A 26,905-nucleotide genomic window follows, 5' to 3' on the forward strand; every position below is an offset into this window, starting at 1 on the left:
TGGCTCAAGCAGTTCAAAACTACAGTTCACCACCACTTTCATGGACAACTAGGCATAGGCCATTAACGCAATAAATTAATCCCTCCTTCTGCATTTGTTTGTCCTCTTCCCCCTTAAATTCACCCATATCGTTTGAATCAATCACTCCTTGTAGTAATGAGTTAAATATTCTTACCCTTCTCTGAACAAAAATTCTTTTCCTCAATTTCCTTTTGGATTTCTAAGTGAGGATCTTGTGTTGATAACCTCTGTTCGTGCTCTTCCCCATAAGAGAAGACAATCTTGCAGGAGCCAATGTCCCAAAACCTTTCAGAATTGTAGTGATATTGATTCGGTCATGCCTTAGCTTCCTTTATTCAAGGGACAAGGGACCTAATCTGTCCATCTTTTCCTGATACGTCGTCATGGTATGACTGAGCCGCTCCTGGAGATGGACAGCGAAGCCCCTCCCCCCCACCTGAGTACATTTTGCACCTTTGCCACCCTCAGTTTCCTCGAGGTGGTGCTCAACATGGATGAGAAAATAATTATCAGCTGAGTGAGGGCAGTATAGGGTAGTCAGGAGGTTTTCTTGTTCAGATCTGTCCTAATGCCCTGAGACTTTATGGGTCCCATGGTCAATGTTGAGAGCGTCCACTTAGATCTCCCTTCCACCTGTACACAATTGAGCCACCATCAAATCTGCTGGGTCCATTCTGTAGGGAGAACAGAATAAACCCACAGATGGCAATGATGTTGTCTGGGACAGTGGGGGTTAGGTATGATCCTGAGTATAACCATGTCAGGCTGTTGCCTTACCAGTCTTTGCAGTAGCTCTTCCAATGTTGGTGAGGACAAATCTGCAGGATCAACAGAGCTGAGTTTGCATTTGTCATTAACAAGGTTAGTGCCAGGTGGCCTATTCAATTTGATACCTTTTTTGAGACCTTTTAATGTTTTGCTACAATTGAGTGGCTTGCTAGGCCATTTCATAGATCAGTTAAGAGTCTATAACATTAATGTGGGTCTGGAGTCACATGTAGGCCAGACCAGGGAAAGACAGCAGACTTCCTTCCCAAAAGTACATTAGTGAACCAGGTGCGATGCCCTGACAATTGGCAATGGTTTCATGCTTTATACATGGTAAAATCACGACAGTCCTGCTGGACCATAGGACTTCTTTCTTGTTAGATCGCAATCCAGCCTTCCAGCCAACTGACCGAACTGACTAAGGTGCTGTTGAAGGAGTTGCTTTAGTGAGTTATTGCACTGCACCTTTCAGTTGGTACAGTGGCCACATGATAAACATTCCTTGTCTCTTGAATGATGGCGTAAGGACTGTCAATTATCAGCATTGCTATGTTCTGAATGGTGTCAATGATGTCACATGATCAATGAAACACAAAACGGGTTTGTGATTAGGAAGGTGCTGTTCTACCCTTTGCACTGAGGGGTCAGCCCGCCTTCTCGTCAGATGACCTCACAGTTAATGCAACAAACTGTTGTGGGAACCACTTTGAATACCATAAGATGAGATGCTGTAGAAAATTCTTCTGGGCCAGGTACTGTATTCGAGCTGAGGATGAATATATATATACCCTTCACTTTTCACCCTCTAACATTTAATCCAACGAAGTCTGCAGAGAGTTCCTCCTCACATTAAGTAATTGATTCCAATCCCACAACTTTAAAATTTGAGCTCAGCTATTCAGGGCCAAGGTCACCAAGTAATCCCTCACAAACTGTCAGTGCAACTTTTCACCCCCAAAAAATAACCGTCTGCAGGGAGTCAAGTAAGACTTCAAAACTGCAAGTGATGCATCTTTGTGAGGCAAGGGTATTGAGAAATACACAAGTACAGTAGATCAATGGAGTTAGTATTACACATGGTCTAACGGAATTATAGAATGAGCTCAAGGTACAAAATGACATACTCTTTTGCCTTTGAGCCATGATACCTCTCCATTCGGTGTACACTTCACAAGGACAGAAGTGATCAAGGCATAAGGGGGTTTAGGTGATTTAGCTCTTCTTAAAAATGAAATGCAGGACCAATCACAAACTAGACAGAGGGATCTTCTTTTCTTTATGAGCAAGCTATGTCATAGCTTTACCATTTTAAATTTTTTTTAATCAAAGTATACAACTAAGTTTACGTATGAAGGTTTTGGGTCTCTGAACATCACCCAGATATTTAGATTTTTAGCTGCATCCGGAAACAATATCCTGCTCATAGTTAGGGCAGCACAGTGGCTCAGTGGTTAGCAGTGCTGCCTCATAGCACCAAGGACCTGGGCTGACAACCACCCTTGGGTAACTGTCTGTGTGGAGTTTGCACATCCTCCCTGTGTCTGTGTGGACTTCCACTGGGTGCTCTGGTTTCTTCCCATAGTCCAAAGATATGCAGGTTAAGGTGGATTGGCCATGCCAAATTGTCCATAGTGTTCAGGGATTTGCAGGCTATGTGGGTTAGCCATGGGCAATGCAAGGATACAGGGATAGGGTAGGGGTTGGGTCAGAATGCTCTTCAGAGGGTCAGTGTGCACTTGATGGACCAAATGGCCTGTTTCCACCCAGTAAGGATTCTATGGTAACATCTCAGCATTGAACTCTCTTCAGCTATGCAAACTTGGGAGACCACTTAAACTGACCAGGTCCTAGGGCTTATGCCTGAAACGTTGACTCTCCTGCTCCTCAAATGCTGTTTGACTTGCTGTGCTTTTCCAGCACCACTCTTTTTGACTCAGGTTCTGGTATGTTTTGGCAAATGGAAATTACGCTTCTATTCACACACAACCCAGAAAATGGGAGTGTGGGCCATCAATGAACGCAGGACAAATTTCAAGAACCAACTGAGAAGGAGAGTTCATACCAAGCACTGCAACAAACAAAAGCAATTGAACTCATTTCTCAAACCGATTAGACAATGAACTGTTTTTAAAAACAATGCAATACCTTGCAGTGCATCATGAATTTTGAATGGACAGGTTAACGCAATTCAGTCCTGAATGAGGGCTTTTGCCCGAAACATTGATTTTCCTGCTCCTCGGATGCTGCCTGACCTGCTGTGCTTTTCCAGCACCACTCTAATCTTGACTCTAATCTCCAGCACCTGCAGTACCCATGTTCGCCAGGTTAAAGCAACTGCACTCCTCATAGCCCTTTCATTGGCTTGGGTTATAACAGAATATACACACATTCATATCCTTGTGTCATTGTGATTCATTGGCCAAACACATGCCATGTACATATGGCAGTACAGAAGTTTCACTTTAGCTTTAATCCACACAAAGGTCTTTGCACTGGTGTTGACAGTATCCATTGTTCCCATGCAGACTGTATTTATTAAATATTTGAATAGCAGGACTTACTTTTCAAACATCGACCACTTCCTTTATCAAAAAGGGGATCTGATTTCATCCAAAGCCATGTCTGGGTTTTAATTTATTTCCTTCAGAAATCAGCACAGAAGTATTACATTTCAGCCATTTGATGTGCAAATTAGTTAACAGCACCAGTGACAAGCTGGTTAAGTCAGTTTAACAGGGCACAGCAAACTCTCATCACAGTGATGAAAAGGATTGACCATACCTTTTTCAACTATGCATGTTTGCTTCTGAAATTTCAATCATTCTCTACGGACCGAAAGAATGTCAAGATTCTCATATGATGTGACAACTGTTTCTGTAATATTCAAAAGTGGTGGCATAGAAACTAAACAAACATGTCAAATCAAATGGAAGAAGACTAATGTATTGCTAAAAGAGAGATTATGAGAAAACTTGCAGAGATTTTTTTTACAGACTTCCTAAAGTCACTTTAAACACTCCTTTACTATCACAGATTTGTAAAACAGAAGTGAATAAATGGTCATGGTGGAAAAAGCAAAATTACGCAGTTTCAGATCGGAAACAACCCCCAGATGAGCTGTGATATATTGCAACCCAAGTGTCAGGAGGCACATCTGGTCATAATGGATCTGACAGCAGAAACAGCTGGATCATGTCGATTGAAAACCCAGATGCACTGACATTCATCCTTCCCCTTTGATGAGAATTTATACATGTACAAACACACACACTGCCCACCCCCCAAACTGTTCCTAAAGAATAGTCTGCAGACAAAATAACTTCTTGTTCTCTCCTTGGGCAGACCTGGCTTGCTGCAAGTCACAAACAAAATCCCTAGAACACATGCCATATTTCAGTCAATACACAGCATTCAACGCAATTCCATGTGGTCAGCATTTTTACTTCCAAAGAACTCCTTTGTCTGTGCCATCAATGTAATCTTCTCCTTCTTGCCCCCTCACATACTGAGCAAGGTTTCCCCTAAATTCATCCATGTTGTTTATCTCAGTGACTCCTTATGGACACTAATTACCAACCGCTTTGTCCACCCAAGATTTGTTCTTCACTTCTCAGACACTTCTTTTTGTTGGACCACACCCTTTAGACGCCTATATTATTTCTCCTGAAATGATGCTTCCAGTTTGCAAACACATCACGTGAATCACAACGTAAGAAGAAACATTGGGAACACTGAATCTACCAGAGATATCCCAGATGGTTCTGGTGAACATGGTAACAACGTAGACCTTGCCGGCAGCAGAAGTATCTGAAAATGTGCCAGTATTTGAATGGCTCCTGTTTCTCATGATTGTTCATGTCCAGTTAAGATTCTGGGGACAGAAGCCTCTTCTCAGGCCCTGAATACTGGCACATTTTCAGAGACTTCTGCTACCGGTAAAGTCAATGTTGTTATCATGTTCACCAAAACCATCTGTGATGGCTCAGGTAAATTCAGTGTTCCCAATCTTTCTTATTATATTGCGATTCTCGCTGACCTCCTTGCCACAGAGAGCTGTGGGGGCTGAGTCCTTGTATATATATGAGGCTGCGATAGATGGACTCTTCATCAGTCCAGGAAACAAGAGTCTCAGAGAAAAGACAGAAATGAGAACATGAGGAATGCCCGATCAGCCACAATTCCATTGAGTGGCAGTGCAGGATCAAGGGGTCAAAGTCCTGTTCCTATCTCTTATGGTCTGAGAAACTACTGGACATGTCAGATCCCTGAATGAAATCTGGACTTTTTTTTTGTTTAACTAGTTAACATGGTGGTTCGTCACAAACATTTTTGCACAAGGCTGAAGATTTTCTTCAACAACAGAAGGAAATTACACAAAAGAAATTTCAAGGAACAGAACAAGCTAAGGTGTGACAGTCAGAATGATCTCTAAACAGACACTGAAACAAAGTTTTAACCTGTTATAAAGACTCAAGTTCAGAGATATTACACATCCATATACCAACTCCACAGGGGTCGACCTCACTGGTTCCTCAGAGGGTCTTTCTCTTGGTCTGTTGGCCTAATTTGATGAGTCCTTTGTAAATCAGCCATTGAGAAACTTTACACAAAGCATGAACTTTCTCTGTTCTAATTATGAGCAGATTGCTAAAACAAAACCTGTAGGACCATAACCTGGTGTGTGATTTTTAACTTTGTATATCCCAGTCCAATACCGGCATCTCCAAATTATGACTTCCGTAAATAAAGTTAGCTTACCACATAGTGGTTACGAGCTGGTTACACTGAATTGAACTGAATTAGCTTTATTGTCACACGTACTCAAATGAGTGCAGTGAAAAATTTACAAATCGTCATCTATGGTGCCATCTTAGGAACAAGGTACAAGGTTCTTCAGAACAAGTTCTTAAGAAAAATAAATTAGAAAAATAAATAAGTAAGAAGTCCAGCATTGCAGATCATAGGAATAAATTAGAAAGTAAATAGATAAAAAGTTCAGAATAACAGTCCTTCCAACCCAGTCCACGCTGGCACCTATCTTCCAGTCTGCACAGGGCTTCACTTCAAGGCTGTTGAGGCTGGGAGACGGCTCTAGAATCATCTTGAGGCTGGAAATCCACTCTAAGGCCACACCAGGCCGAAAGACCACTATGGGCTGCCGATAAACCGCCACCCCGGGCTGGAAGGATGCCTCACCAGGTCCACGCTGAGACCAGGAGTTCAGGATGTCACCGAGAAGAAAGGTGAGACAGAGAAAAAACACTGAAGAGGAAAAAAAGAAACAGAAACAGATGGATTGGACGAGCTCCAGCTGAAGTGTCCTACTCTGCTGCCATCTTGGAAAAGATACATCTGATACATTATGTTGGAGTTACATGACAATTCTTTGTAAGAACTCAGGCTAGACTCAAGATGGAAGTACACATAAATGTTATCAAAATACAGCTCAGCAATAGAAATGTAACAGGAACACAGTTATGCTCATCCTAGGACAGCCTATTTCATGCTGACGGGCAGAGATTATTTCATAATGTCAGCTAATCTTTCCAGGTGGAGATTTGTCAAAACAACACTTATGGTGGTCCTTAGAGTAGACCAAGGAACATGGACACCATGCAGCTTCTGTTCGCTAGGATTAGAGAAGGTACCCAAAGGGTCTTGACTAAGAAGCATTGCCTTTATGAAATCCTCAGGATTTATAATGTGGATTTTCATCTAGCAGAATTTCTGTTGCTCCCACTGTTCAGGGGTCAGGTTGACAGAGATAAGAGACTGAGTCACATGATGATTAGTTCAGCTGCGCAATGACACTAGGATCCTTATAGTATATCAGTTGGAAATGATACAAATCAAACAAATGACAGGGTTTAGATCACGGTGTTGCCATGTACAAGTACAAAGCCTGTACTTGTCTGTCTAGCCCCTTTTTTGAAATGAAGAAATTTCTCCTCAATTCACGACTGGATTTGTTCAGGACATTTTATATTCAAAGCTTCAAGTTTTGGTCTCATTATACAGGTTATAATTATAACTTCCATTATACAGGTTATTGGCTCGCTTAGAAGGAGAAAGGGATGCAGTCTTGTGTCTTGTTACCCTCATTTTTGGAGTTCAGAGGTTCTCAAAATGCCAAATATGGCATCACAGTTCCACCCAAAATTCCACAAAATTACAAGCATTTCCCCAACCATGGCCAGAACTATTTCAAGTCACAGATCATGGTGTTACTAGTGCTTTCAAAAACGTCTTCATGTTTGAATTCTCATGATAACACTTATAGAATAGCACCTGTCACACTTGGGGCCCCTTTCTGATTGAATTCAACTTGCCACATCTAAATGGATCGGATTTAAAAACACCAAGCTCAAATGTGACATGTTAAATAACTGCTGCAATCTCTTGTGTAAACTGGAGAATCATTACAGCTCTCGAGATGTCTTGTACATGAGGATATTCACAATCTGACTGCTAAAGGTGGTGCAAAGATGAAGCAATTTGAAAACAAGTAATTCAACTTTGCTCTTGACTATTAAAATCCAGGGAAAAAAAAGTTACCAAAAATGGGAGCGTGAGGGAGACGGAGAGAGGGGGGAGAGGGGGGGAGAGGGGGGGAGACAGTGTGAGAGACAGAGAGACAGAGACAGAGAGACAGAGAGAGAGAGAGAGAGACAGAGACACAGAGATACTCAGACAATACAAGAATAGCGAGAAGGTCACAAGTAGTCATCACACAAAACATATTTCTCACTCCACAGCTGCCACTAGCCAAGTTTCTCCAGTACATTTTTATTTCCCCCCCCCCCAAAAAAAGCTTCAAACTTGTAAATTTGGCTTCTTTTGGGATCAAAAGAAACACACATGAGGGAAAATAATTAATCTCAAAAAACCAGAAATGCTGGAAGTTCTCAGCAGGTCTGTCAGCATTTGGGGATGTCGACGGCTACATTTCTATAGAAACGTAATGTCTGCGTTGATTATGCACAAACTTCTTGGAGATCCTCTCCACTTTCAGCTGGCATTTGAGGAGAGAAGACAGTTAACATTTCAGGTCAATTACCTTGTACCAGCCAACTTCTGATCACCAACCTGAAATATCAGTGTCATTCACAGCCCAAACACAAAATCCAGAAGAGAAACTTAGACAATCAGGCTTCCACTTTAACACGGAGCTTTTGAATGAATGTATACCTCACATTCTGCAGTTATGTCACCTGGTGAAGGAGCAGTGCACCAGTTGGACTATAACCTGGTGTCATGCGATTGTTATATTTATACAGGGCCTTGATGAGATCACACTTGGAATACTGAGTACAGTTTTCGTCTCCTCATCTGAAGAAGCATGTTTATGCTGTCGAGGGAGTGCAACAAAGGTTTACCAAACTGATTCCCATGATGACAGATCTGATACATAAGGAAAGGTTGAATTGTATGGACTATGTTTGCGAGAGTTCAGGGGAAGGAAGGGAAAGGAAATCACAGAGAAACCTATAACGTTCAAACAGAACTAGAAAGGTAGATGCTGGAAATATGTTGACAATGACAGGGAGAGTCCAGAATTAGAGGTCACAGCTTAAGGATACAGGGTAAACCATATCGAACTGAAACAATGAAAAATTTCTTCACCCAGACAGAGAGGTGAGCCTATAAAATTCGCTACCACAGCAGTCAAGGTCAAACCACATGATTTTAAGAAAGAGTTGGACAATTGCACTTGGGACTAAAGGGATCAAAGGATATGGGGGGACAGTGGAAACTGGCTATTGAGTTGTGATCAACCATGATCATGTTGAATAGGCAGGGCATGCTCAAAAGGCTTAATGGCCTATTCTTGCCCCTATTTTCTTTTCTTTCTATGTTTTAGAAAGTCTGTAACCAGTGGTTGGATACAGTGGGCTGAGAATTATATGGATACGTAATCTTGTCAGTGAAGAATTTTCATACAAATGTTCAAGCAGGAGAAAGGCCAACTGGCCCTTTGAGTTTGCTTCATCGAGTAATGAGGTCCTGGTTGGTCTAACTGTAAACACTAATCCACACTGCCACACAGCCCTGATGAGCAAAGGAGGTGGAAGTCCATTAAGGTTCTGTCCATTTCAACCTTAAAAATATCCTTGAATGAGAGAGCAGTACAGTCATAGTACATACAGCAAAGGAACCGGGCCCTGATGTTGTGCGGAACGTGACACCAAATTAAATGAATCCCTTTACCACCCTTGGCCCATATCCCTCCATTCCTTGCATATTTATGTGCTTATCTCGAAGTCCCTTAAATGCTCATATCTTACCTGCCTCCGGCAGCATGTTCTAGTTGCTCTTGCTCAATGGGTGGCAAGCTCACTTCAGAGTCAAAAGGTTGAGAGTTCAAGGTCTGTTCTTGGATTTGAGAACAGGAGCAAAAAAAATCAGCTACATGTCCAGTAATGAGTCTCCCTGAACCAACTCTGCATTCGAACTGACATCCTGCACTGAGCAAATGTCTCATCTCTGTCCCTTTAATCCCTTTTTAAAAGGAGCACAGGTGTTCTCCACAGTGCATTGGCCAGGATTTAACCCTCCAACAGATCACCTAGTCATTTCATTAACAAGCTTCTGCTTGCAGCAACTTGCAAATTGGCTTCCACAATTCCTGCATGACAAGAGAGTCTAAATTTTAAAAAACTTGGTTGCCTGTAAAGCACTTCAGGACAGCCAATAGTTGTGAAAGGTTAGACACAAAAGTTAGACTTTCTTACTGTTGTCATGTTAAGGGTGTTCAGGCTGAGCTGTTGGCATGTCACACAGAGTCTCACATATAAGAACTATCCACATCTATCAAATAAAAACTGAAAGAACTGCAGATGCTAGGAATCAGAAGCAAAAACAGAAATTGCTGGAAAAGCTCAGTAGGTCGGGCAGCATCCATGGAGAGAAAACAGAGTTAACGTTTCAGGTCCAGTGACCCTTCCTCAGAGCTGATTTCACTGAAATTTCTCAGAAGATCCAAAAGCTTAAAACACACATACCAACAGATTCAAGAACAGCTGCTTCTCTGCTGTTATTAGACTTCTGAATGGATATTTCAAATATAAAATTTAATGTTGATCTTGCTCTTTATGCACCCTTGCTACAGCCAAAACATTGCACTCCTCGCTCTGTTCTATTATCCTAACGCACTTTGTATGGTATGATTTGTGTCTGCTGTACGTAAAAAAAACTTTTCACTGCAGATTGGAACATGGTCTCCCACATAACCTTGTGGCTCAAAGCTTCTCCTCAGAAGGCTGATCATTAGAATGTGGCTTCCAGCACTAAATAATACCTCACCACATTTCATGGTGGTCACTTGATTACCAAGGTAAACCGGAAACTAGATAGTGAGACAGAAATTACTTTTGGCATAATGATGTAGAACCACATTCCATTTGCAGATCCAGGCAATCAATTGATGACTCGCTTGTCTAAGTTTCCCCAACACTCCCACCCACTCACAAATCAACCAGAAGTCAACTGAGGTTCCAATCAACTAGTGATTCAGCAAAATCTGTTTGTAAAGTAAGGATTGTACATGACTGCCCTGGTTATTGCCCTCCCCTTCAAGCTTTTCACTTCTCAAATTGAACACAAATTTCTGAACATGACAAATTTGAGAAAGTTTAAAAAGCACATTAAATTTTTGGTTTGTTAATAAAGACACACAATTCAGGCAAACAAATTACATTAAGCAGTAACAGAACACTGGCTAGGCCCCAGCTGCAGTATTACATCCATTTCAGGCTCCCATGTTTTCAGAAGGATGTCAAGGTCCAGTAGAGAAGGCAGAGGAGATTTAACAGAGACAAAGTACTTCACTGATGGGGAGAGATTGAAGAAGCAAGACCTCCAGCACCTCATCTTCTGGAGAGTGGAATGCTTTCAATACACCACTATTTATTTTCATGAGTTCCCTCGCTTCCATTTCTTTCTCCACAGTATAAACGGACTTGAAATATTTGTTTAGTATGTCTCCCATTTCCTGTCGTTCCACACATAGACAACCTCGCTGACCTTTAAGGGGCCCTATTCTCTCCCTGGTTGCTCCTTTGCTCAATGATCTTGTGGAATCTCTTTGGAATATCCTCAATCTTATCTCCTAAGGCTACTTCCTTTTTTTGCCCTCCTGATTTCCCTCTGAAGAACGCCCCTACAACCCTTACACTCTTCAAGAGATTCACTTGATCACAGTTGTCCGGACCAAATACAACTCCTCCTTCTTGACAAGAGTCTCAATATTCCTGATGAAGGGCTCCTGCCTGAAACATCGATCTTCCTGCTCCTTGGATGCTGCCTGACCTGCTGTGCTTTTCAAGAACCACTCTAATCTTGACTTTCAATATCTTTAGTCATCCATTGTTCCCTACTTTTACAAGCTTTACCCATAACTCAAAAACACATAAAAATGGATAAATCTCCAGGACCTAATCAACTGTATCCCAGGACATCGTGGGAAGTTAGGGAAGAAATTGCAAGGCTGGGAGAAAGAGAGGTCTGCAGATGCTGGAGATCAGAATCAAAAAAAGTGTGGTGCTGGAAAAGCACAGCTAGTCAGGCAGTATCCAAGGAGCAGAAGCTCTTCCAGATAAAGAGCTTATGCTTAAAACGTCAACTCTCCTGCTCCTCAGATGCTGCCTGACCAGCTGTGCTCTTCCAGCACCACACTTTTTGATCAAGAAATTGCAAGGTTCCCAGCAGATATATTTGTATTGTCTATAGCGATGGGTGAGGTGCCAGAGGACTAGAGGATGGCTAATGTAGTGTCTTTGTTTAAGATCGGCTGCGAGGAAAAGCTCGGGAACTACAGACCTCTGCGTCAGACACTGGCGGCTAAGTTGTTGGAGGGGATTCTGGGAGAAGGAACTTACATGCATTTGGAGAGGCAAGGACTGATTAGGGTTAGTCAACATGGCTCTGTGCATGGGAAATCACGTCTCACAAACTTGATTGAGTTTTTTTGAGGACGTAACCAAAAAGATTGAGTGAAAAGAGCAGAAGGCGTTGTCTACATGGACTTTAGCAAAGCCTTTGACAAGGTTCTGCATGGCAGACTAATTGTAAACTCAGATCACGTGGGATTCAGGAAGAACTTGTCAAACGGACACAAAATTGGCTTGACAGAAGAAGAAGGTCTGTGACTTACAGTGTTCTGCAGGGATTGGTGCTGGGTTCACTTTTCCTTGTCCTTTATATAAACAATTCGGATGAGAATTTAGGAGGATGGTTAGTAAATTTGAGGAAGACACAAAAATTGATGGTAGTGTCAACAGTGAAGAAGGTTATCTAAGATTACAAAGGGATCTTGATCAATTATGCCAATGGGCTGAGCGGTAGATGGTGTTTAGTTTGGATAAATGCAAGATTTTGCATTTTGGTACAACAAACAAGGGCAGGACTTATACAGTCAATGTTAGGGCCATGGGTACTGTTGCTGAACTTGTTCAACCTTTCTTTTGGACTTTTTCCAAATTGCAAGCCACCTAGTCTTGCTCCACCTCCATTCTGGCCCTATGATAGTGATAGACATTTAGAAATACAAAACAGCATCTAATAGAATCAACAGGCCTTACAGAGGGGAAATCATGCTGACAAGTTTACTAGAATTCTTTGAGGTGGTAACAAGCAGGATGGATAAAGTGGAAGTATTGGATGTATTGTATCTAAATTTTCAGAGGCCATTTGACGAGGTACCACACATTAGGCTATTTAATAAGAGTCCGTGGTTTTGGAGGTAGTATATTAGTATGGATACAGGATTGGCTAACAATAAAATACAGAGTTGGGAGAAGGGAGGTATTTTCAGGATGGCAATCTATAACTTGTGGAGTGCCACAGTGATCAATACTGGGACCACAACTATTTACAATATATTAATGACTTATATGGGCAAAGTGAATTTGCTAAATCTAAGTTTGCGGATGACACAAAAATAGATGGAAAGATGGTGGCGAGGATGACACAGAGTCTGCAGGGGGATGTAGACAGGTTAAACAAGTGGGCAAAGACTTGGCAGGTGAAATATAATTGGGGGAAATAAGAGGGTATGAACTTTGGCAGGAATAGAGGAGCCAAATATTATTTAAAGGGGTAAAACTTCAGAAAGGTAGTCATTGGGAGTCATTGCCCATGAATCACAAAAAGCTTACATCCAAGTTTTATTTTTTATTCATTCATGGGATGAGGAATATGCCAACATTTATTGCCCATTCCAGAGGGTGGTTAAAATCCACATTTCTGTGGATCTGGAGTCACAGACCAGGTAAAGATGGCAGTTTCCTTCCCCATGAGTGAACCGGGTGGGTTTTTCCAACAATCGAAAATGATTTAATGGTCATCATTACACTCTCAATTCCAGATTTTGTTCTGAATTAAAATTCCACCATCTGCTATTGGTAGGATTTGAGCCCCTCCCCCATTCCCCCCATTCCCAGAACAATGCCTGGGTCACTGGATTAAAATTTAGCAATAATACCACAAGGCCATCGCCTCTGCATAAATTCAGTGGGTAATACAGAATACAAATTGAATGTTTTCCTCAAACTATACAAGGCATTATTCAGTCTGCAGATGGAACACAGCCCCAGGTTCAGTGGGAGATATACCAGCATTGGAGGCAGCCGAGGGAAGATTCATTAGGCTGATACCAGGTATGGAGGCACTGTCTTAGATTAGGGCTGTTCTCATTGGAATATAGAAGAATCTGAGGTGACCTTATTGAAACATAGAAGATTCTATAGGAATTTGACAGGTTAGATATGGAAAGGTTGGCTCCCTTGTGGGAGAGTCTCGGAACAGAGGACATAAATCACAGAATAAGGGGCTAGCCATTTAACTCAGAGCTGAGGACGTTTTTTTTCTCTGAAGGTAGTGTATCTGTGGAATTCTATATTAGAGAGGGCTGTTGAGACTGGATTATGAAGTGTATTCAAGGCTGACTTAGGAAGACCTACAATTAGTAAGGATTCAAGGGTTTGAGGAAAAGGCAAAGTGGAGTTTGAAGATCATCAGATCAGCTTCATTGAACGGTGGAGCAGATTTGATGGGCTGAATAGCCTACTTCTACTCATATGTCCTATGGGCTTAAGGCAAGGGATAGAGAAAGAAAGACATGCACATGCGCGCACCCACACACACATACACAAACACACAGACAACAGAAGAGGAAAGGTCTTTACTTTTCTGGTATTTAGAATACAGATAAAAAGATGGCAATATGCATACAAATACAGTGCCACAAAGTGCAGCATGATACATGACCATTATGCTTTGAAAACTGCATTTATTCATGCACTGGATTATTATAGCGCAGAAAGCAACACAGATCCATTTAATTTAGAACTTATAGTTGACTATGTATCATGCAGGCAACACAGACTTTGTAAACTTACACACCAGGTGTCTTGGGGGCCCCTTATTTACCTACCTCAAGAGATCAATATACTTTCCAGTGTAGCAAAGTTCAGAACACGTTTGTCTGTATGCCAAGTTATTTACATGACCATTACCAAGCACAGGTGTCCATGAAACAGTCCCAGATATGGAACATGATGCAGTGTTAAAATTCTTACCCTCAGTCTTGGAATCATGTCCCAGAATCACTGAGATGGCAAACAGCAACTCAACAGCTCCTAAAAGTAACTATGATTTGGAGATGCTGGTGTTGGACTGGGGTGTACAAAGTTAAAAAATCACACAGCACCAGATAGACTATCACCTGATGAAGGAGTGTCGCTCTGAAAGCTAGTGTGCTTCCAATTAAACCTGTTGGACTATAACCTGGTGTTGTGTGATTTTTAACTTTGAAAGTAACTAGACATCAATAAACTCGAAACCCAAGTAAAAGATCAAAGGATCTTTTACTGTGCTGTAGACCTGTATGACTCCATGGTTATGAATTCCTAAACTGGATAGTGCCTGAGTCCTGCAACCCATGCAAATCATGTGTGTCTTTTTTAGAAAACTAAAAATTTGCCTTTGATACTTTCCTAGCACAAATTCTCCAATCTTCAAACTGGCAATTCAAAATCCCAAAAGGTGCAGCTCTGGGATAAATTTCAAAATTCAAGTCATGCAATAGCCTCTTGGCTCACCTCTGCCAAAGTGATAGGTCTTCATTCCCACCCACTGCCGATGGCAAATTTCCTCTTCTGCGTAATATTCCTATTTTAATAATCTCAAAGCAGGAAGATAAGCTCAAAAGGAAAAGCATTTCTGCAGGTTGAATAGACAGCCCAAAGGCTGGTTATTCAGATACACGCTGCTGCAGCTGATTCCAACAACCTTTACATCTAATCACAAAGATTACATGCTTCAGGTGGACCTCCCAATGGGTGGATCCTTAGTAAAAAGATCCATGTGTGGAGAATCTTGTTGGGCTTAAATGGGACAGCAGGGATTTTACACAGGACATATTCGTCAAAAAAAAAGACCAGCCAATCCAACCAATCCACATCAGTGTTTATGTTCCACTAATACCCCCTCCTATGTTTACACTTAAGGTAACCCTCTGTTCCTTCCTCCCCACCCCACCCCACCCCATCCCCAATCATTTTTTTGGTAATGGTCACTTGCATATCTGGGCCTGCAGTGTCTGATAATGACACTCTGTTGGGGGTTGTGGAGAAAAATACTTGTCAACTTTGACCTGTGTGAATTACAGCAGAAGTAATCAGCCATCTGCACAATTTAAACCATCAAGTTAAATTCAATAGAATGCAACGGGTAGGGGAATACGACAGACAACTGAACAGCTTCTGGCTGCTGAAGCCGACTTTTACCATCTGCAAGTCTAAACTGTACAAGGAATCTCATTTTCATGGAACATATTGATGAGCATTAAAAGGAAAACTGCCCAAAGTGTACGACAAATAAGTCTTTGTGGACTCAGGTGTTACACTTGAATATTACCCAAGCCAAAAGTCAGGGCACAATAAACAGTCAGATCTAAATAAGATGCACTTAAGCCAGCTAAGAACCTGACTGTGTTCATCAGAGCAGAGAACAAGGTGACCAGTCAAAAGGAAGTCTGAAGTGAATAAATTGTAGGCGGTTTTTCTATAAGTGGCAAATTATTTAGTATATACAGAAATGGAAACAAAGCTACAGTTTGGTGACTTTGCTTGAGAAGATTGTTGGTTTATTGATAAGTACTTTAGATATAAATGCCCACTAATTCATTAACTTGAGCTCATGTTGGCTGGCAGGTTATTTCACGCTTGAAGAGCTTGACAATAAAGGAGACTGGGTGGAGATACAGCTCAGCTTATCCATTTAAACCACCACTGTACAGCTAAAGCAACACATTTAATATGATGCACTACACTGGTCTTTGATGGAAAATTAAATTTTTATTAATCAAAATAACAAAGCCCAATTTACACAACATCAAGTATGCTTCGCATAGTGAGGCTTCAATTGAGATTTCGCCAAAGGACCACTAAACAATGCGAAAAAACAAAACATTCCTACTCCTGGATTAGTGGAGGAAGAGAATCTAAAAGATTAATGGTCACTCTGACTTGAAACATTAGCTTGCTCTCTCTCCATGGATGCTATCTGACCTGCCACAATCTCCAGCATTTGTTGTTTTCAGTACAGATTCCAGCGTCTGTAGTATTTGTTCCTACCTATGTTAATTATGTCACTGGAGGCTAAGTAAATGCTGATGGTGGGTATTGATTTGGATGGTTATTTGAAGCAAGAGTTCAAGTCTCACCTCAGTATCTGATGGCCATGGAAATGTCTCATGACAGGTCCAAAGAGGGTTGATATAAAATGTTACCCAAGCCAAGCTTAGATTTCCGATATTTTTAATGAATTGAATTTTCATCATCTGACACAATGGACTTGATCCCATATCCTTAGGACATTAGCCAGGAATTGTTTTTTTTCCCCAGTAACATTATGCCACTGCCTCCACTTACCTGTAATGTTTCACCACGTAAATTAATCTATGCCATGTAAAGCCCACCTTTGATTTCTTTCTTCACCAATTAGCTATCATCAATATAGAACATAGAATATTTCAGCGCAGTACAGGCCCTTCGGCCCTCGATGTTGCGCCAACCTGCCATACCAATCTGAAGCCCATCTAACCTACACTATTCCATGATTTTTTACGTCCATCAATGTAACATAATGCAGTGAATTTTGCACAAATACTAGCCAACCACCCAAGGCAGTGTACTCAACACCCGTTACTATACTCCCTACACACTCACAAGAATGTGCTCTAACTCCATTTACAAGTTTGCTGATGACACCATCATAATAGGTCAATCTGAAACAATGACAAGTCACAGTAAAAGAAAGAGATTGCGAGGGCTTAGCGGCATGGTTTAATGACAACAATCTCTCCTTCAATATTAGGAAAATGAAGGAACTGGTCATCAACTTCAGGAAGCGGAGTGGAGGACATGCTCTGTCTGTACCAATGGTGCTTTTATGAAGAGACTAGAGAAGCTAGGATTGCTAGATTTCGTGCATAGAGGGTCCAGGAAAGATTTAATGGAGTTGTTCAAAGTTATGACAGAGAAGGTTAATGGATGGCAGATAGGCGTGTGTTCCATGGCAGAAGATCAATAAAGAGGTTCAAAATAAGTGGCAAAACCAAAAAGACAGGAGTATAAAGGTTTTAAAAATGGAGTTATTATGATCAAGAATGCATTGTCCAAGAGAATGGTGAAAGCAGATTTTATCCTAATTTGCAAAAGGAAATTAATAAGAAAACATCTCTCAGGAAAGCATGGGGCTTTGAGGGACCTTAAGAAGGTAGCTAAGCACCCGAACTGAATTAGCTTTATTATCACACGTAAAGTTTATAAGTCGCCACTTACAGTGCCACCTTAGGTACAAAGGTATCTAGATACAATCCTTAGTTACAGAATAGAGAAATGAAGAAAGAAGTTACATGACAGTGTTACAAAGTCAAAAGCATGTATGTTCACTTTAAAATAGAAAGCGTTTTCTGAATTTTGAACTTAACTTAGAGTGCAGGCTCAGCTATCCAAATGGAAAGGCTGGGAAACAAGCTATTCCAAAATAGATACAAAGGGCAAATGGCTCTTAAATGGATACCTGAGTTTTGATTGCTGTTTTGACAACCATTTAAATTTAACCAGTTTAAATAATCCCAGGATATTAAAACCCAATTGAGTTTGAATTTATTGTTTTGACACCTGGAAACCAATTACATTGTACAAATTTAATGTGTTATGGAGGGTATAAAACATGTGGGCATTTTGAAAATTATAGCAAGCAACTGCAATACAGCCGGAGAGCTAACTGCCCATCTAACGTCTTGCTCGCAAAGAAAATAGAAAATACTCTCTATCAAAGGTACCTTATCATGTAAAACTTACTCATAGTGAAAAAAGAGAGATGACCCAAGGAGGTCAGCAGATGGGAGACTGAAGACAGCACAGAAGACTTAAGATTACATCAATGTGATGTTTAATAAGTGCGTTATTGGAACAGCATTTCTTGTAGCATTAAGATCAGGTAGTAAGCGGTTAATAAAAGGGGGCTTGGATTTGTGAATAGATTTTGTTTAATGCTCACTATGAGAGCTCGGAAAATAAATTGTCATGTTTCTTTAAGTAGTGTGAATAAGGAGTTCTCTGTCACTCACATTTTAACAGATTATAAGGAGAGGTGAGCTTTTCTCGGTGTTTGGTTTTAATTAACTGAGGGGTTCAACCTCCGTGTCATAACAACAACTATAGCCATAGGTCAGAAAAACAAGAAGCAAAATTAAAAAGACAAACATCACAGTCTCTCTCCAAAGGCTTTCCGCAGCAGACCAGTGCAGGGAGCCTCCACATGGTCTGACCGCTGGCTGCCACTATGTTTCGCACCAGGCCACTGGTTGCTGGTGCCCCCCACTTTGGAGGCCGGGAGAAGACAGGAAAAGAGGGAGAAGAAAAAGAAGTTATACCAGAATCAGGCAGAAGGACTGCAGTGGGAGCAGTGAAAGCGAGGACCAGGGGTTGCTGGGAATGTACATTTCCCTTTCATTTCGGCAGCAGAGCTGGGTGGGAAAGGTTGAGTTGCGCTCTGGGAATGTGAGTGAACTGATATAATTTGGGTAGCAGCTGAAGCAAAGATACTACATGTGTAGTGTCTCCCACCTGCCCTCCTTGACTGACCAAAAGAAAAATTCTGTGGTGTGTTGATAAGGTGAGGCTTTCCTATTTCCTTTTTTATTTTCTTACTTACCTATTAGAATTTTTGAGAATTACCATTCCTACAGTGTGGAAACAGGCCATTTGGCCCAACAAGTTCACACCGACCCTCCGAAGAGTAACCCACCCAGATCCATTCCCCTAACCTACATTTACCCCTGACGAATGCACCCAACCTACATACCCGTTAACACTATAGGCAATTCAGCATGGCCAATTTACCTATCCTGCACATCTTTGGGCTGTGGGAGGAAACCAGAGCACCAGGAGGAAACCCACACAGACATGGTGAATGTGCAAACTCCACACAGACAGTTGCCCAAGGCGGGAATTGAACCCGGATCCCTGGTGCTGTGAGGCAGCAGTGCTAACCATTGAGCCATGCCAACATGCTAAGTTTTAAGGATTTGCAGGTTGACTACCAATCAGTCAAGTCATGCTATGAACATACCACCCTTGGCCATTAAGTGCTATATTTGAAATTATAGTTGGACTAAGTTAAGCTTAAGAATAAAATGGCAGGAGATCTCAGACTGGTGTTATGCTCCTCTTGCTCAATGTGGGGGCTCAGGAACATGGCTGATGTCCCTGACTTCTTCACATACAGGAAGTGTGTTCAGCTGCAGCTCTTGTTAGATTGAATGACATCTCTGGAGGTGCAGATGGACTCACTTTGGAACATCAGCAAATTTGATGCTAAGCTGGGTGGCAGGGTGAAATGTGATGAGGATGTTAGGACATTATAGGGTGACCTGGACAAGTTAGGTGAGTGGTCAGATGCATGGCAGATGCAGTTTAATGTGGATAAATATATGGTTATCCACTTTGGTGGCAAGAACAGGAAGGCAGATTATTACCTAAATGGAATCAATTTAGGTAAAGGGGCAGTACAGAGAGATCTGGGTGTTCTTGTACACCAGTCAATGAAGGTAAGCATGCAAGTACAGCAGGTAGTGAAGAAGGCTAATAGCATGCTGGTCTTCATAACAAGAGGGATTGAGTATAGAAGCAAAGAGGTTCTTCTGCAGCTGTACAGGATCCTGGTGAGACCACACCTGGAGTACTGTGTGCAGTTCTGGCCTCCAAATTTGAGGAAAGACATTCTGGCTATTGAGGGAGTGCAGCGTAGGTTCACGAGGTCAATTCCTGGAATGGCGGGATTACCTTACACTGAAAGACTGGAGCAACTGGGCTTGTATACCCTTGAATTTAGAAGACTGAGAGGGGATCTAATTGAGACATATAAGATTATTAAAGGATTGGACACTCTGGAGGCAGGAAACATGTTTCCGCTGATCCAGAGGACACAGTTTAAAAATACGGGGTAGACCATTTAGGATAGAGATGAGGAGAAACTTCTTCACACAGAGAGTGGTGGCTATGTGGAATGCTCTGCCCCAGAGGGCAGTGGAGGCCCAGTCTCTGGATTCATTTAAGAAAGAGTTGGATAGAGCTCTCAAGGATTGTGGAATCAAGGGTTATGGAGATAAGGCAGGAACAGGATACTGATTAAGGATGATCAGCCATGATCATATTGAATGGTGGTGCAGGCTCGAAGGGCAGAATGGCCTACTCCTGCACCTATTGTCTATTGTCTATTATCCCTGATGCTCAGGAGGTCATGGATAGCATGTTTAGCGAATTGGTCACACCACAAATTAGGATTGCTGAGGGAGAAAGGGAATGGGTGACCAAAAGGCAGAGAAAGAGTAGGAAGGCAGTGCAGGTGTCCCCTGCGGTCTTCTCCTTCCAAATCAGGTGTACCATTTTGGATACTGCTGGAGGAGATGGCTCATCAGGGGAAGGCAGCAGTAGCCAAGTTCATGGCACTGTGGGTGGCTCTACTGTACAGAAGGGCAGGAAAAAAGAGTGGAAGGGCTATAGTCATAGAGGAATCAATTGTTAGGGGAGTAGCTGGGCGGTTCTGTGGTTGAAAATGAGGCTCCCGAATGATTAGATTAGATTACTTACAGTGTGGAAACAGGCCCTTCGGTCCAACAAGTCCACACCGCCCCGCCGAAGCGCAACCCACCCATACCCCTACATCTACCCCTTACCTAACACTACGGGCAATTTAGCATGGCCAATCCACCTGACCTGCACATCTTTGGACTGTGGGAGGAAACCAGAGCACCCGGAGGAAACCCACGCAGACACGGGGAGAACGTGCAAACTCCACACAGTCAGTCACCTGAAATGGGAATTGAACCCGGATCTCTGGCGCTGTGAGGCAGCAGTGCTAACCACTGTGCCACCGTGCCACCCAAAATGGTATGTTGCCTCCCAGGTGCATGGGTCAAGGATGTCTCAAATCAGCTGCAGAACATTCTGAAGGGGGAGGGTGAACACCCATCTGTTGTATTGCATACAGGAACCAATGATATAGGTAAAAAACAGGATGAGGTCCTACAAGCAGAATTTAGGGAGTTAGGAGCCAAGTTAAAAAGTAGGACCTCAGAGGTAGTAATCTCAGGATTGCTATCAGTGCCACACACTAGTCAGAGTAGAAATGAAAGAGTAGGCAGGATAGAACGTATGGCTTGAGAGATGGTGCAGGAGGGAGAGATTCAGATTTTTGGGACATTGAGACCAGTTCTGGGGGAGGTGGGACTTTTACAAATTGGACAGTCTACACCTGAGCCGGACTGGAACCAATGCTTTTGCTTATGCTGTTGGGGATTTAAACTAATGTGGCAGGAGATGGGAACCAAATGAAGAGGTTAGTGGACAGTCAGGAGGTAATAACTAAACCCTATAAGGTACGAGATAATGAAGTCAGCATGACTAAGGGGAAGAGTAGGCAGGGACCAGATGATGAACGCAAAGGGACAGGTAATCTGAGGTACATTAGTGCAAGAACTGTAGTAGGTAAGGCAGATGAACTCAGGGCTTGGATAAGTACCTGGGAGAATGATATTACTGCTATCACTGAGACTTGGTTGAGGGAAGGGTACGATTAGCAACTAAATATCCCAGGATATGGATGCTTCAGGCAGGATAGACAGGGAGGTAAAAGGGGTGGAGGAGTTGCATTATTGGTCAGAGAGGATGTGCTGAAGGAGGGCACTATGAAGGAGGGCAATATGGGCAGAGGTTAGAAATAGGAATGACGCGGTAACAATGCTGGGGCTTTATTATAGGCTTCCCAACAGTGAACGTGAGATAGAGGTACAAATATGTAAACAGACTACGGAAAGATGTAGGAGCAACAGGGTGGTGGTGAAAGGAGATTTTAATTTTCCCATCATTGACTGGGATTCACAATGTTAGAGGTCTAGATGGAGCAGAATTTGTAAAGAGCATTCAGGAGGGTTTTATAGAGGAGTACTGGATCTGGTGTTGGGAAACGAGCCTGGCCAGGTAGTTGAAGTTTCAATAGGAGATTACTTTGGGAATAGTGATCACAATTTTGTAAGTTTTAGAAGACTAATGGAGAAAGGTGAGAGTGGTTCTAAAGGAAGAGTGCTAAATTGGGGAAGGCTAACTATATCAAAATTCGGCAGGAGCTAGGGAATGTGAATTGGGAGCAGTTGTTTGAAAGTAAATCCATATTCGATATGTGGGAAACTTTTAAAGAGAGGTTGATTAGAGTGCAGGACAGACATGTCCCTGTGAAAAAGAGGGATAGAAAATTAAGGAACCATGGATGACGGTGAAACTGTGAGATTAGCTAAGAGGAAAAAGGAAGCACACATAGGGTCGAGGCAACTGAAAACAGACAAAGCTTTGAAAGTTTGGGAGAAGATTTGTAGCTCGGGTGCTCGTTGTTGTGGTTCTGTTCGCCGAGCTGGGAATTTGTCTTGCAAACGTTTCGTCCCCTGTCTAGGTGACATCCTCAGGTGCTTGGGAGCCTCCTGTGAAGCGCTTCTGTTCGACAGCTCGAACTGACAACCGGAAGCGGCAGAGACAGGCCACTATAAATGCCGGAGGAAACAGCACAGAAGCGCTTCACAGGAGGCTCCCAAGCACTGAGGATGTCACCTAGACAGGGGACGAAATGTTTGCAAGACAAATTCCCAGCTCGGCGAACAGAACTACAACAAAGCTTTGAAAGAATATTGGGAAAGTAGGATCAATCTGAAACGAGGAATTAAGAGGGCTAAAAGGGGTCATGAAATATCTTTAGCAAACAGGTTTAAGGAAAATCCCAAAGCCTTTTAGTCGTATATAAAGGAGAAAGAGGGTAACTAGAGAAAAGGCTAGCCCAGTCAAGGATAAAGGAGGAAAGTTATGCGTGGAGTCAGAGAAAATGGGTGAGATTCTTAATAAGTACTTTGCGTCGGTATTCACCAAGGAGAGGGACATGACAGATGTTGAGGTTAGGGTCTAGATGTTTGATTACTCTAGGTCAAGTCTAGCATAAGGAAAGAGAATTTGCTGGGTATTCTAAAAAGCATTAAAGTGGACAAGTCCCCAGGTCTGGATGGGATGTATCCCAACGTTGAAAAATGTGGTTCTGGAAAACACAGCAGGCCAGGCAGCATCCGAGGAGCAGGAGAATCGACATTTCAGGCATAAGTCCTTCTTCAGGAATGAGGCCGGTGTGCCAAGCGGGCTGAGGTAAAGGGTAGGGGGGAGGGAATTTGGGTGAGGGGTGCTGGGAATAAATGACCTGTGAGGTGCAGTGAGAGAGGGACTCACTGAGATCCTTGTAGAGGAAGGAGGAGAGCTTCTTCAAGGTAGGCATCCTGGAAAGAGGATTGGCAGTAGGTTAAGATCAACTCAGAGAAAGTGAGGACTGCAGATGCTGGAGACCAGAGTTGAAAAGTGTGGTGCTGGAAAACACAGCAGGCCAGGCAACATCCGAGGAGCAGGAGAATTGACGTTTCGGGCATAAGCCCTTATTCAGGAATGAGGTTGGTGTGCCAAGCGGGCTGAGATAAAGGCTATCCCAGGTTACTAAGGGAAGTGAGAGAGGAAATAGTCTTAGCAGATATCTTTGCAGCATCCTTGAACACAGATGATATCCCGAAGTACTGGAGAATTGCTAATGTTGTCCCCTTGTTTAAGGGATAATCCAGGTAATTATAGACCAGAGAGCCTGATGTCAGTGGTAGGGAAGCTGCTGGAAAAGATACCGATGGATAGGATCTATTTACATTTGGAAGAAAATGGGCTTATTAGTGACAGGCAACATAGTTTTGTGCAGGAAAGGTCATGTCTTACCAACTTAATAGAATCCTTTGAGCAAGTGACGAAGTTGATTGATGAGGGAAGGGCTATAGATGTCATAAACATGGACTTCAGTAAGGCATTTGATAGGGTTCTCCATGGAGAAAGTGAAGTCACATGGGGTCCAGGGTGTGCTAGCTGGATGGATAGAGAATTGGCTGGGCAGCAGGAGACAGAGACTAGTAGTGCAAGAGAGTTTCTCAAAATGGAGAATTGTAACCAGTAGTGTTTCACAGGGATCCATGTTGGGACCACTGTTGTTTGTGATATACATAAATGATCTGGAGGAAGGTCTGATTAGCAAGTTTGCTGATGACATTAAGATTGGAGGAGTAGCAGATAGTGAAGGGAACTGTCAGAGAATGCAGCAGAATATAGATAGATTGGAGAACTGGGCAGAGAAATTTGCAAATGGGAGTTCAATCCAGGCAAATGTGAGGTGATACCTTTTGAAAGATCCAATTCAAGAGCGAAATCTATGGTAAATGGAAAAGCCCTGGGGAAAATTGATATACAAAGAGATCTGGGTGTTCAGGTCCATTTTACCCTGAAGGTGGCAACGCAGATCAATAGAATGGTCAAGAAAGTATATGGCAAGCCTTTCTTCATGTTACAGTTGTATAGGACTTTGGCTCGGCCACACTTGCAATACTGCGTACAGTTCTGGTCGTCACATTACCAAAACGTTCACCAGAATGTTGCCTGGTGGATGGTGCTAGCTACGAAAAGAGGTTGAGTAGATTAGGATTATTTTCATTAGAATGACAAAGGTTGAGGGGGAGACCTGATTGAGGTCTACAAATTCATGAGAGGTATTGAAAAGGTGGATAGCAAGAAGCTTTTTCCCAGAGTGGGGGACTCAATTACTAGGGGTCATGAGTTCAAAGTGAGCGTGGAAAGGTTTAGGGCAGATATGCATGGAAAGTTCTTTATGCAGAGAGTGGTGGGTGCCTGGAACACATTGCCAGCAGAGATGGTAGCGGCGTGCACAGTAGCGTCATTTAAGATGTATCTAGACAGATACATCAATGGGCAGGGAGCAATGGGATACAGATCCTTAGAAAATAGGCGACAGGTTTAGATCGAGGATTTGGATCGACACAGGTTTGGGAGGGTCAAAGGGCCTTTTCCTGCACTGTAATTTTCTTTGTTCTTTGACTATTTGAACCCTACAAATTCATGAAAAAAAAAGCATAAGCAAAGTGATTGATTTGTTTCTGGATACAAAAATAGATTGTTTCTTTCTACCACAAAGACAATCAAGGTAATACATAAAGATCACAAAAACACAGAGGCAGAACAAAACCATAGCCAAGACAAAGGGTTATGTTCTAATAGAATTCCCATAGATGGGTAAAGAAATTATGTTGAATGTGAGTACAGGTTTTTTCAAATCTATTTCATTGAAAATCCTTTTAAAAGAAAGGTAGATTTAAACATTGCACATAAACGTGATGTAGAATAAGTCACGTTATAACTATTTTTGATCATTTATGATAGCATTTTGTGTAAGTTAGAATTGATTATACAACTAATATTTATAATGTAAAAGAGTTCCATCTCATACTTTAATGCTCAGATGCCTACATCTCCATAGCAATATCCTAGAATTCTTAACTGAGGTTAAGTGCTGACATTGGTAAACTTCAAAAAGTTGGTTCTGCTGTCATATACTTGCAGATATATTCTACCTGGAGATAATTTTCCTCATTTAAAAACTCCTGGGAGTTTGGTTGGCAGGGTGATTGGAAACATCTTTGGTAAAATTGGCTACATTTCTTGAACATTGTGAAATTTCTTTTTGTTGAGGTTTTAAGCTGACATTAAGCTTAATTGGATAGCTTTACCTTACTGTGAGTCATTAAGTAGTAGAACCATTCACAGTATAATATTCCAGGGGGAAAAAAAAAGTACCTAATCTATGATGATCCTAAACCCTCTGCAGTGGCCTCAGATACCAGGCCTATAAAGCAAATAAATAACAGTACTAAGTCAGCAGACCACAAACAGACTTCATCCAGGTAACTTGCCAGTTTACACAATAACTATTTCCAGACATATCATCCGTGGCAACAAAACGCTTTGGTGCAGAAGGAAAGTCAATAATTTCTGGTTTACAGGATGCGTGTTGAAAGCAGGAATTTATAATGCAGGTTTAATGCTGCCAAGTTAGGGCTTAAATTGGCACCTGACTCACATTAGCCAGCTATGGTTTAACTCGATGTCGAGAAACATTCTCCAGCATGTTCACAGAGAAACAACCTCCATCAACAAAAACCTTTTGTTCTCTCCATCACAGGATGTTCTGCAGACAGATTAGGGAATTCATTTAAAAAATGGTAAAGGAACAAAATCAGGCAAAAGACTTGCTAATCTTAAAGCTGAAGAGAAAACAAAATCATAAGATTTCACAATATGGTAAAAACAGTTTTTTAATTTGCCAGAATATTACAAATGGAGTTTGTATGTTCTTGTACATTGGCTCAACTTGGAACCTCCTCCCACCTCTCCTAATCCCTTCAATATAACTTTTCGTTCCTCTATCTGTCATTCACCTTAAATGCATCCAGGATATGCACTTCAACTACTCCCTGTGGTAATGAGTTCCTCTGAGTACTTTCTGGGTAAAGAGGTTTCTCTGGAAATTCCAAGGATTTATTAGTGGTTGCTAGCTTTGGTTTCCCCGTGTTGGGATTGTAACAAGGTCAGCCAGCTAGACCTCTTTTCATATGAGTTCCGTGTTAGGAGCGGTT

General features: G+C 42.0%; 1 protein-coding gene across 7 annotated transcripts in view; it reads right to left on the bottom strand.

Annotated features, from left to right (window-relative positions):
- The window catches only part of smyd3 (SET and MYND domain containing 3), a 785,608-nt gene that overhangs the window by 660,326 nt on the left and 98,377 nt on the right, over positions 1-26,905 (bottom strand). Inside the window, exon 1 of one of the 7 annotated variants that reach the window (XM_072580426.1) lies at positions 9,075-9,280. The exons of the other annotated variants lie outside the window; for them this stretch is intronic. Coding sequence (XP_072436527.1) covers positions 9,075-9,271 — 197 coding nt within the window. The 5' untranslated portion in view covers positions 9,272-9,280. Of the gene's footprint in view, positions 1-9,074; positions 9,281-26,905 lie in introns of those variants that run through there. 7 annotated transcript variants of the gene reach the window in all.

Source organism: Chiloscyllium punctatum, chromosome 11 (genome assembly GCF_047496795.1).
Source record: "Chiloscyllium punctatum isolate Juve2018m chromosome 11, sChiPun1.3, whole genome shotgun sequence".
Classification (NCBI taxonomy): domain Eukaryota; kingdom Metazoa; phylum Chordata; class Chondrichthyes; order Orectolobiformes; family Hemiscylliidae; genus Chiloscyllium; species Chiloscyllium punctatum.